This window comes from Apostichopus japonicus, chromosome 11 (assembly GCF_037975245.1).
Source record: "Apostichopus japonicus isolate 1M-3 chromosome 11, ASM3797524v1, whole genome shotgun sequence".
Lineage (NCBI taxonomy): Eukaryota > Metazoa > Echinodermata > Holothuroidea > Aspidochirotida > Stichopodidae > Apostichopus > Apostichopus japonicus.
The window spans coordinates 12,256,432-12,269,010 of record NC_092571.1 but is presented as its reverse complement, the minus strand read 5'-3'; the positions used below and the strand labels follow the sequence as shown (position 1 = coordinate 12,269,010).

The 12,579-nt window shown below is 40.4% G+C and overlaps 2 protein-coding genes and 1 long non-coding RNA gene across 4 annotated transcripts in view; 1 reads left to right on the top strand and 2 right to left on the bottom strand.

Moving 5' to 3' along the window:
* Positions 1-12,579, top strand: part of LOC139975921 (uncharacterized) — a 115,485-nt gene that overhangs the window by 11,007 nt on the left and 91,899 nt on the right. The window lies entirely within an intron of this gene.
* On the bottom strand, positions 5,093-10,292 carry LOC139976352 (uncharacterized). The gene is made up of 2 exons (XM_071985044.1): positions 5,697-10,292; positions 5,093-5,174 (listed from the first exon to the last, which is right to left on the bottom strand). Exon 1 carries the CDS (start codon positions 10,290-10,292, stop codon positions 6,240-6,242), a length of 4,053 nt encoding a protein of 1,350 aa, XP_071841145.1. The 3' UTR covers positions 5,093-5,174; positions 5,697-6,239.
* On the bottom strand, positions 10,334-12,576 carry LOC139976351 (uncharacterized). Its single transcript, XM_071985043.1, has 2 exons — positions 12,343-12,576; positions 10,334-11,820 (listed from the first exon to the last, which is right to left on the bottom strand). Exon 2 carries the CDS (start codon positions 11,678-11,680, stop codon positions 10,334-10,336), a length of 1,347 nt encoding a protein of 448 aa, XP_071841144.1. The 5' UTR covers positions 11,681-11,820; positions 12,343-12,576.

Here is a 12,579-nt window from a genome sequence, read left to right as displayed (position 1 = left end):
AACCCTTTGATTAACCCAGACGTAAAAGTTGGATTTGTCAATAGCTTCCAGAAATCGTATGGAGTGTGGACCTGGCCTGTCTGATAACAACCCTTGTGATTAAATAGCACCGTCTGCTACCTTACACACCTCATCAGTGTATAGGCTACCATACAAACTGACTCTTTAACGTTAGTCAAGGCAATATGCCATGTTCATAAATCAATGTAGTGCCTAGTACTGTCTACATTGCACAAAAACATTAGTTGACGGCTGTCTTTCATCCCAAAGGTAATCAGATTGATACTGCAGCCATTCCGCAAGGTGAAGCCGTAGGCTTAAACAATTAATTTAGTGTAACGGTAACCAAAATAAAACAACTTCCATTAATCGAATGAAGGTGTAGGCTAATATATTACCATACATAACGCGTATAGGCACTGGATATTCAAATAGGTACAACAGTAATTCATCTCATCAAGATGTAGGACACCTTACACAACTCAATAATGTATGGTAGTCAAAGCTGATATATACAGTTGTCATTTACGTCATCAAAGTAGTGTATTCCATAAACATATAACGTAGCCTATATAATGGTAGTCAAACATAAATAACTGACACATTTACATCAAGTTAACGTTATAGTTACACTGAAACAACTGCCATTGATTTCATGAAGGCGTGGTCTACCATAAAAGAAGTGGACAATATCATTTAAGGCAATTTGATAAAGCAGCAAAACATTTCATCAAAATGAAGGCTACTCATTCATTTACGCTGTAGTAAAGCTGGCACAACAGCCATTCATCTTACGTATAGTTATACGCTACCTTGCACAACTGATTATTCTGTATTAACCAAACTTGAGGAAGTTACAGATTTTAGTCACAGATAGAGTGAAAGTGGAAAACAAGTATTCCAATCGTAGAGAATCTAGTCTAGTATTTGAAATGATGTTCTGGTGACAAACATTGAAAGACATTTAAGAGATCAATATTCCACATTGTTATTTGAAATTCCCATCTCAAAAGCTTGTCCCAAACTCCATGCAGGCATATAGTTCACTGCATGTAAGCTATCTTGACTGTCTGAACTTTCAATGTTCAATCAGTTGGATCACAGCATGTAGTATGTGTTGTCATCTGGGTATAATTGCTCTTCAAAAGATTAACTTAAGCTATTACAATCTTATTGTTGATTAATCCTTAAAACCTCATACATTCGGAATATTTACTTAGCTGAAAATGTTCTCTGCATGTAGAATTTCATCAAAATGCTTTCATAGTTTTAGAAATATTCTTTCCTCTGTGGTCAAATGAGAATATTATAAAGAAAGACATTGTCAGTTGAAGTGACCTGATGGTATCTATCAATCTGATGTTGCCAGGTGCATTAACAAACTATCACAAAATTTGACAAATTCATATCTTCCCCGAAGAGACTGCTAAAATTTTCAGCAATTTTGCTAGACGATCAACTTCAAAGCCTTTCTTATATCTTCTATTATTTTATTAGTCTTTTTTAAGCATTCCTAAATGCCAATATGAAGAAATTTTCCAAGACTTTCTGCTCGTTTCTTTGCAAATATTTTCCGCAACGTTCTAATCCATTACAATCCATTAACTATAAAACCTTTTATATCACTGCATTCAATACTTTAAATCTGTACAGAATGGTTACCCATCTCAGATCGTATATATTGCAGGGGCTAAGGTTTGTCTTGACTTCCATTACATTACGGGATGTTTTTTTGCGCGCGTTCAGCCATGCCCACGGGGCATGTCTCTCATAATTTTGCGTAGCCTTATAAACTGATAATGCCTATACTTCCATTGTTCAAAGTTCGGAACAGCCCGTCAGGAATTAAAAGAAGCCGTGTTGTTCGAATTCCTGAAATTGGGAATGACATTGTAGATAATGAAGTTGTGTACCATCTATATATCGATACCCGCACTCATTTATATTCAAAGTGACGTATCTTAGCAGAGGTCGTTAAATATTCATGATGCAGTTAAGAAACCGATGTGTTCGTGTTCATACTCATTTTACTCAAAACCCAATCACTCAAAGTTGACACTCGGCAAACCTTTGGGTTGAATTGTTCATAAGGTCTCGATAGAGAGGCAGTCTAATAACCACTTCTAAGTAACAGCGATTTTGGCTTGGTTCGTCAGCTTTCCGTAATGAAGATACATTAGAAGGGATGTAATTCGGCCACAAGTGCCTTGACGTGTCAAAAATAATATATGGATAAGTCTGGATAACTTTTAATCTCTAACAAGAACACAAAAAAAAACGCTAACTACTTTGTATGTCGCTGTTATACCTGTAGATTACCAGCAAAAGAGAAAGGCCTACAAATAGATTTATATAGAGAGGTTTGTTGACAAACTTAATACACAATTGTCTTTAAATATTTTTACTGTAATTGAAAAAGAATTAGGTCCATTGTTTGAAGTTATTCAAAGGTGACAAAAAAACGTAGGGAGCGAAAAATAGTCTACTTGTGGAGATTTGCTTCTTACGAACTTTGTGTAGGAATAAAACATAACTTTGAGAACTGTTTCTCGTTGTTCTGAATGACGCCGATGGAACACGTCAAGTTTCAATCAAGGAAGAACATTTTCTCGAATATGAACATTCTTTCTTCTGAGGGGGATGGGAGGGGGAGGCAATGGTACAGATGTTTAGAGTAAGTGTCACACATTATGGACGATTTGATAATGATATCTCTCTCGTGATTTACAATACCCGACCATTTCTTCCTTGTGGTGAAGTGTTAATGATGCGGTTGTAATGAGAAAGTGTCACAACATGGACGACTTTGAAAGAATTATTGATGTGGGTGTTAATGGTGCTGATAACTGTCAGAGTGTGGAGTAGTTGAAAACCACAATGACATCGTGGACTGGTTGTTGTTCGTTTTGTTTCGACATTGTTGATTAAATGCCATCCTCAGCAATGCCAGCAGATATGTGTCTACAGTTAACACAGAAACATATTACAGAAGCATAGGATGGTGTTTCTACAGTTACACTGAAACACCTTGCAGCAGCATAGGATGGTGTTTCTACAGTTACACTGAAACACCTTGCAGAAGCATAGAATGGTGTTTCAACTGTTACACAGAAACACCTTGCAGAAGACTAGGATGGTGTTTCTACATTTACACAGAAACACCTTGCAGAAGTCTAGGATGGTGTTTCTACATTTACACAGAAACACCTTGCAGAAGACTAGGATGGTGTTTCTACATTTACACAAAAACACCTGCAGAAGAATAGAATAGTGTTTCTACCGTTACTCCGATCTGTCTGCATGATGTTTGTAGCTGAAGTAAGTCCGAGATGTAATATGGCGATTGTTTATGGTAAGCTTTATACACAAGAAGAAGTACTCTGAACTTGATGCACTGTTGTAAGAGGAGCCAGTGTGAAGAGCAATGAGTTCTGGTGTGATAGAGTCTTATACTTGTTACGATTGACAATGATGCGAGCAGAGGTGTGTTGGACATTGTGATGTCTGGTGATGAGTGATTTATTGATACCAATCAAGAGGCTGTAGCAATAGTCCAATCTGGAGGTAACTAGCGTGTGCACGGCTAGCTTGGCTGCCTCGATATAGTGAGCATGTTTGCTTGCTCGACTTATGTTAGTGAGATGATAATTCGCAGATCTGGTAATATGTACAACCAGTGCAATCATTGTCATACCAGAGTCGAACATAACCCCCAAGGTTTCTAACTGGGTTTGTTCGGGCGGGAACGTCCACACCAACAAAAGTCACTGAGGGCAGATTGAACTTAGCCAGTTGGGCTCTAAACCCAATCACCATGACCTTGGAGTTTGTCTGTATATATTTGAGCTTTCTCGTACTAAACCTTATATAGTCGAATCCCCCTCCAACCCCCCCCCCCACCCCCATCAGATCCATATAGGCTTGTCACCTCCACGAACATGCTCTTATACCTATCCAACTATTGTTGTATTGTTTAAAGTGATTCCGTGCGTTTCGAAAAAGGAAATACACGAAACTGTTCATTTTCAAAAAATAGAAACTTCGTTTAAGCTGCTTATCCGACGAACCATGGAAAATTAAGAAGGTTTCACCAAGTTAATTTTGCCAAAACGTTAAACTAATTCTGTTTAAATGATCGAAAGTTTCAAAAAATGTATCCACTGAAGAAGACATTTCATTCACGTATTCTGTTACGCCATGCCTCTTGAATTAAACAAGCCAATGAGAGAACGCACTGTAATGCATATTCAGTACCAACGAAGCTCTCCTTGCTCGAAGAAAAGCAGTTCGTCGATGCGACTAGCAGACTAGTGATAACAGTAATAGGTGTGCAAAACATAGCCTATGGTCACGCATAATAACTACACTTGGTATCACGGACCTTCGATCATGTTCACAATCTTTCTCTGACTAGGTCTAATAACGTAACTTGATTAGAACTAGGTCACTCCGATTAAGCTACTAATATTATATTAATGCCTAGGCTACAAGTACTAGTAAGCCTGCCAACAGTTAGATCAAGTTCTAACTGACGTTCGATGAAGCTGATCGAAGGAACACGCACTTACCATCTGTATTCTATTATATTCAATTTAGCAATGATCTCGCTCACAAATAGGCCATCAGCTGAAGGTCGAAATTCGCTTGTTTCGTTCCAGCAACTGCGGGTCTAAAATTTCTCTACAGCATTGAATACATAAATTAACTAAGATTAATGATCCAAAAGTTCTCCATGTACTTTCCTGCAGTTTTTTTGCAATTCCGCTCGAAAGATCGAACTATATTTTTTATTGCGTATGTTAAGAAACCTGCCGTTTTACGTTCAAAAGTTGTGCGCCAGTGAGATATCTGTACCATGTGATATGAATTGTCCAATGAGCCATGAGTTCTGTGTGCAATCTTTGTAGAAAACAACAAACATGGCGGCTCCCACGGGCGCTAGTCAGTCTCCGACACACGGAAATCTACAGTGTTCAGTGCACATTGACTCTGTAAAATTTGAAGCAGTCAAGGCACTGACGAATAAACGATGGACTAAAGTTACTTCCTGCGCTAAAGATTGGCTTAATCTCAGCGGCGGAGACAGTGATATCTGTAGCGGGCTCCAGCCAAGAAATAACATAGACATCAGATTTGGTTACGGGTTGGTATATTTCTCTAGAAAACCGTCAAAACTGAGAAGAAGAAGTAACAACCTTTAAATTTACAATGTAAGTGATTCGTGTGATTGGTAAACTTACTATACTGATTTAACCTGAAAACCTCAATACATGCAACACAATAAATCATATATATGCAATCAAACTCAAGGACATGTGCAATTAAGGAGTAGGCTAGTTCAATTACAATACAAACGAATAAGATTAAGGTGTTACCACTAAGATTCACTCACACTTGAACCTATACAACATAATATGTAGGCTACGGGACATGACAGTGCGTAAGCACACACAGTAAACAATATGAATATACTTCCACGATAATAAGCTTAGGCCTTAATATATTGGCACACTGAAATCACAGAGAAAGATAGCCTTACACACTGTACTATACATATTAACATGACTAGGAATGCAATACTACGGAGAGCAAGTACACAATTTAGGCCCAAGAAATAATACGAGGAGCCACAGTAAGACGATAATCAAACATTTCTGATCTTAAAGGTTACAATTAATAATATGTTGCAATCATACCTTATGTCTTCCTTCAGGGACTGAACCCACTAAATTTAATGAATGAAATGGTATTGACCATTCGTATACTGTATATATCGTTTTATCGTTAGTAGCTGTAGCAGTAGCATCAGCGTGGTAAACTACATAGCAACAACAAGATAAGTTTATTTGTGTTGGAAAGGAAACAGTGGAACGCCGATAGGGCAGAAAATAGTACATTAATCAACAAACAACTCTAGGGATGGCGACTGTTACACTCCCACCAAATTACTTATTAAAACAATCACACTTACAATGGCAGTAACAAGTTGACCTACAACTTGAGAAAGGAATTTAAACTCAGTCGCCAGGTTAAATACAATATTACAACTTTAGAGTACATACAATGTCCCAACAAGATTTATGGTGACTTAAACAAATAACAAGAACTGGTATGCAAATTAAACCAGAACTCCTACAGAAGTAAGTCAAAAACTAGAAATAATACAATCTTACTAACTCTACCATGAGAACACCCTTTAAGTACAAAATATGTCAATGACAACAACAAACCTTCATACATTATGTCTCATGAGCCAGAGAGAGATCTCTCTCATGTTCCACAAGGAGAACAAGTTTTTGAATAGGACGTTCCAATATGGACAATTTTTTCCTAGGTTGTCCCTTTGAATTTAAATCTCTGGACCCAACCTTAACCCAAGCTCTCCTCACTAGACCATCTTCACTGGCAGTAGTTGATACTATAACACCAAAGGGCCACTTCATGCGTGGAGTGTCATGATCCTTGACAAGGACAACGTCACCGACTCTCAGGTTTCTCCTTGAAAGACTCCATTTTCCTCTCTCTTGCAAGGTTTGGAGGTATTCGCTCTTCCATCGAGACCAAAACTGTTCTGAGAGGAACTGAACTCTACGCCATCTTCTTCTAGCATACAGGTCTTCCTTTACAAAATGTCCTGGAGGTGGCAGGGCAACGGTGGGCTTCATGGTAATCAGATGATTTGGTGTCAGAGGCGGTTCAGCAGAGGGATCTGTCATATTTGCTGGTGTTAATGGTCGGCCATTAATGATTGCCATTGCTTCATACAAAAAACATTTCAGAGAAGCATCATCTAAGCGTCCAGGGTACAAGGCTATGGTAGCATTGAATACGTTCCGGACTGATCTGATCTGGCGCTCCCATACACCTCCAGCATGACTTGAATAAGGAGCATTGAATACAAAATTACACTGCTTCTGAGTCAGGTAGGCTGTCATTTGGTTAACATCTAACTCTTTCAAGGCAGCTCTCAACTCATTGTCGGCTCCAATAAAGTTGCTTCCATGATCACACCTTATCTGTGTTACTGCACCTCTAATGGCAATAAAGCAACGTAGTGCATTAATAAATGCGTCAGTAGACAGATCTTCCACCATTTCAATGTGAACAGCTCTGGAGCAGAGGCAGGTAAATATCAACCCATAGCGCTTGAATTCCTTGCGGTTCTGTTTTGTGATGAAAGGACCAAAGCAGTCCATACCACAAAAGCTAAAGGGAGGGGATGGCTCAACACGATCCTCTGGCAAATCTGCCATCTTCTGCTCTTCTACAGGTCGTCGAAGCTTTCTGCAAAGAACACACTTTCTAGTGAAGGTAGCTACTGTCTTACTTCCACCAAGGATCCAATACCCTTGTCTTCTGATTTCGTTAATTGTCTGACCTCTTCCCTGGTGTTTGGTCAGACTGTGGCAGTGGGCAATGATCAATTCAGTCATGTGTCCATTTTTAGGCAGTACTACAGGATGTTTCTCATTAAGTGAGAGCATGGACTTTCTCAAACGTCCTCCGACTCTGATCATGCCATCTTGAATGAAAGGGTTGAGGGTGAAAAGTTTGCTCGTCGACGAAACATTCCGTTGCATCTTCAGTGCTTGTAATTCTTCCTTGAAGTGTTCTTGCTGAACAAGCTTAACCACAGAGACACAAGCTTGATTGATTTCTTCAACTGTAAGAGACACACTGCCAGTCTCTCTACTAGCAAGTCGTCGAATCCTGGCAACAATCCTAGTAAGTCGGCTCCAGTTGGAGTACTTAGATAGTCTCTCCAATATATCACAGGCTCTTGTGGCTTGAACACTCAGAGATTGGGCTCTTACTTCTGGATCTCCCATGATAAGCATTGGTTCTATTGAGCAATCTGTGACAGGATCAGCACTCCAAAGAAACTCTGGACCAGTGAACCAGTTTGATGAGAGCAGTTCTGAGACACAGAGACCACGTGAAGCATGATCTGCAGGGTTTTCTCTTGTAGAGATGTAGTGCCACTGGTTAGGTTCCGTATGCTCCTTTATAAACTGTACTCTGTTTGACACAAAAACATGGAACCTCTTCGCATCATTATTGATGTAAGCTAATACAACTTGGGAGTCACACCAAAAATATTCACTGTCGATATGCATGTGTAGTTCTTGCTTCAACTTGATGCTGATCTTTACAGCAACTACGGCAGCTGTAAGTTCCAAACGAGGAACTGTTACAACCTTAGTCGGAGAAACTCTTGCCTTTCCAATCACCAGAGAACAGTAGACATGATCTTCTCGAATGAATCTCAGGTAAGAGCACATTCCGTATCCATCAGTGCTCGCATCGGAGAAATGGTGCAGCTCAACTCGGGTGGCAGGCCCAAAGTCAAGGGGTTTGTAGCATCTAGGAATGTTGGTGTTCTCTAAGTTAAGGATATCACTCTTCCACTTCTCCCACCGTGGACGCAATTCATCAGTGACTGGCTCATCCCATGAAGTGCCCTGTTTACACATCCTTTGCAGAATGGCTTTCCCTTCCAGCACAAATGGCGCAATGAATCCCAGAGGATCATAAATGCTCGCAACTACTGACAAGATTCCACGACGGGTGTCAGGGCGTTCTTTCAAACCAATCTGGAATGTGAACGAGTCATCTTCTATGTTCCAATGTATGCCAAGGGTTCTCTCAACAGGAAGCTTATCTCTGCTTAGGTCAATGTCCTGAACGTCTGTCGCACGTTCACTGAGTGGTATATCTTCGATGACAGAGCGGTCGTTTGAAACAAATTTGTGGAGTCGCAGATTTCCCTTAGAGCACAGTTCACAAGCCTCTTTGATGAGTTCCTTGGCTTCTCTGGTATTCTTCACACTGGTGACCCCATCGTCAACATAGAAGTCCTGACGTAAGAATGGGGCAGCCAAGGAAAATTCTTCTTCAAACATTCTTGAAAGATGCTTCATACCAAAATTGGCACATCCAGGTGATGATGTGGCACCGAACAGGTGGACATTCATTCTGTACTCTAGTGGTTCCTTCTTAGTATCGCCTCCCTTGTACCACAAGAATCTCAGGTAATCTCTATCTTCAGGGCTGACGTGAAACCTATGAAACATCTTCTCTACATCACACATCACTGCTACTGGGTGCCTGCGAAACCTACATAACACTCCAAACAAATTGTTGGTGAGATCAGGACCACACAAAAGATGGTCATTTAGTGAAGATCCTCGATATTTTGCTGAACAATCGAACACAACTCTTAACTTGTTAGGCTTCTTTGGATGGTATACACCATGATGAGGAATGTAGTAGACTTCACCGGGTTTCCCTCTGTCAGCAACCTGTACAGCATCACCATCCTCCAGCATTCCTTCAACAAACTTTACATAGTGTTCCTTGTAGTTGGGATCACCATCAAGACGCCTTTTGAGGTGAGACAGTCTGATTGCAGCTAACTTGTAATTGTTTGGCAGGTATGGCCGCGACTTGAAAGGAAGAGGCATCTCAATGTGGCCTTTCTCATTTACTGCAACACTGCTCTCTAGAATTTTCACTGGATCTGTAGGTACTAACAACTCTTCACAAATGCTTCCATCTATAAAGGTACTGTCACTTTGTGTGTCCAGGAGCGCATAAACCAGCTTCTCTGTTTGAGGACTACTAATGCTAGACACCCACACTGGTAACACATTTGTTGTGCTTGAGTGACCATGATATGTAGTAAGGGCCACAGCAGTATCCGCTTCCTTAGGTTCTCTCTTTACTTCCTGTGTAAATACCCTTTGGATCTTATCATTGTCATGCAAGACGGTGGGATGACGTCCCTTACATTTTTGGCATGAATGACGGGATTTGCACTGCTTGGCAAAGTGGCCGGTACGTAAACAGCTATAACATCTCTTGTGCACCTGGATAAATGAGTTTCTCTCATCTATACTCTTGTCAGCAAACACTGTGCAGGATGATAGGTAGTGCTCTCCGTTGCAAAAGGGGCATGTTTTTGGCTTTTCTACAGGTTTGGCACTGGAGCTGGAATATCCCCCCTTTAAATCATCATTAGGATGTTGAGACCATCTGTTTGGAGACTTTCCAGCATCTGTGACTAGAGCACGTGAAAATTTCCTCTTCTCCACTTGAAATTTACTATCACAGGCTGACTCTGATCTCTTAACTGCCAAAAATGATGCAATTGGGTTGCATACAACTCTTGCTTCCTTCTCAACAAATGATACGAATTGCGTGAATGTAGGATAGTCATGACCCTCATCTAACCCCGCTGTCACTACTCGACTCCAGCGGCTTATCGCCCAGTCAGGAAGCTTTGCTGTCATTTTTTGATTCTCCTTGCAATCGTTAAGAATGCTAAGACCCTTCACATGAGGCATTGCATCACGGCAGCTGTTGAGGAAGTCTGCATATTTCTGCAGTGCAACATTGTCCCTAAGACCAACCTTGGGCCATTTATCCAGTCTGTCACGAAAGGCTTCTTGCACTTTGAAAGGGTGACCATATCTCTTCTCCAATGTCTCCCATGCTCTTTGGTAGTCACTTTCGTTACTTCATAGAAGCAACCAGCAATAGATTCTCTTGCCTCTCCGGTCACATATTGCTGCAGGTAATAAATCTTTTCTTCTGCACGTGTTCCCTTATTTTCAATGAGCGTCTTGAAACTTCTTTTGAAAGTCACAAATTCAATTGGATTTCCAGAGAAAGCCTTTGGGGTTGGCACGGGTAGACGGCTGCGGTCCATGGCACTTGTCAGAGCCTGTGCCAATGAGGATTCACTAACTGGATTATTTATTGACTCACCACCGAGAGCATGACCAACTGATAACTCCTGATAAGGTTCACCATCATAGTGAGGAACTGGGTTAAAACTAGCAGCCAAGGGATTCAGACGCACAGGTTTATCAAGGCATATGTCTTCTGGGTCCTCAGCAGCTTCTGACAAAACTTCACACTTAGCTTCAGCAATTCTCACAGCTGCATCTGCTTGCATAGCTTCCAACTTCATTTTTTCTTCTTCCAAATTCATTTGCATTTGAAGGAGTTTTGATTTCTGATGTTGCTCCTCCCTTAAGGCCTTTGCAGCAGCTAGTTTCTCAGCTTTCTCTGCATCTGCCTTCGCCTTCATTGATGAAATGGTGGATACTACACTCATTCTAGACTGCACAGATTGGTCACTGATAGACTCGCCAAATACGGACGGGTGAGCACATTTCAATCCTCGTATTTGTTCTCTTTCTTGGTGTGTATCAATCTCTTCAAGCCTACGTTGTGTTAGCACTTCTGTCAGTTCCCTCGAAATGGCACAACAATTGTCGACCTTGGACACAGTGACCTTGTCTGGAACATTAATCCTTCTGAGCTCTTCATAGGAAGTCACTACTGAGTCTTGAAGCTTCTTTATGGTGGATTGGAACTCAAGCAGTTGGTCGAGGGGCTGTATCTTTCTTAGGGCCTTACGAATCTCTGAGGCACGCTGACGCCACTTCTCATATGAGGCCTCTACTCTATAATTACGTTGATGAATTTCTTCATCAAGATTCTGTTGAGCCTTTTCTGTTAGCTTGCGATCTCTAATTCCTCTGCGTACTAAGCTGGCTTCTGAATCATCTTGTGGGTTAGGCTGATTCTCAAGGTGACTCAACTGTGGCTCTAGTTGAGAATCCATAGCCTCTCCCTCAGGCTCATGTTTGTCTTTACCTTGCTCAGACATTGAATTTCACTGATACAACTTCAGCAGATGCCAATCTTAAACTTCGGATAAGTTTTGACTGTAGCGGGCTCCAGCCAAGAAATAACATAGACATCAGATTTGGTTACGGGTTGGTATATTTCTCTAGAAAACCGTCAAAACTGAGAAGAAGAAGTAACAACCTTTAAATTTACAATGTAAGTGATTCGTGTGATTGGTAAACTTACTATACTGATTTAACCTGAAAACCTCAATACATGCAACACAATAAATCATATATATGCAATCAAACTCAAGGACATGTGCAATTAAGGAGTAGGCTAGTTCAATTACAATACAAACGAATAAGATTAAGGTGTTACCACTAAGATTCACTCACACTTGAACCTATACAACATAATATGTAGGCTACGGGACATGACAGTGCGTAAGCACACACAGTAAACAATATGAATATACTTCCACGATAATAAGCTTAGGCCTTAATATATTGGCACACTGAAATCACAGAGAAAGATAGCCTTACACACTGTACTATACATATTAACATGACTAGGAATGCAATACTACGGAGAGCAAGTACACAATTTAGGCCCAAGAAATAATACGAGGAGCCACAGTAAGACGATAATCAAACATTTCTGATCTTAAAGGTTACAATTAATAATATGTTGCAATCATACCTTATGTCTTCCTTCAGGGACTGAACCCACTAAATTTAATGAATGAAATGGTATTGACCATTCGTATACTGTATATATCGTTTTATCGTTAGTAGCTGTAGCAGTAGCATCAGCGTGGTAAACTACATAGCAACAACAAGATAAGTTTATTTGTGTTGGAAAGGAAACAGTGGAACGCCGATAGGGCAGAAAATAGTACATTAATCAACAAACAACTCTAGGGATGGCGACTGTTAC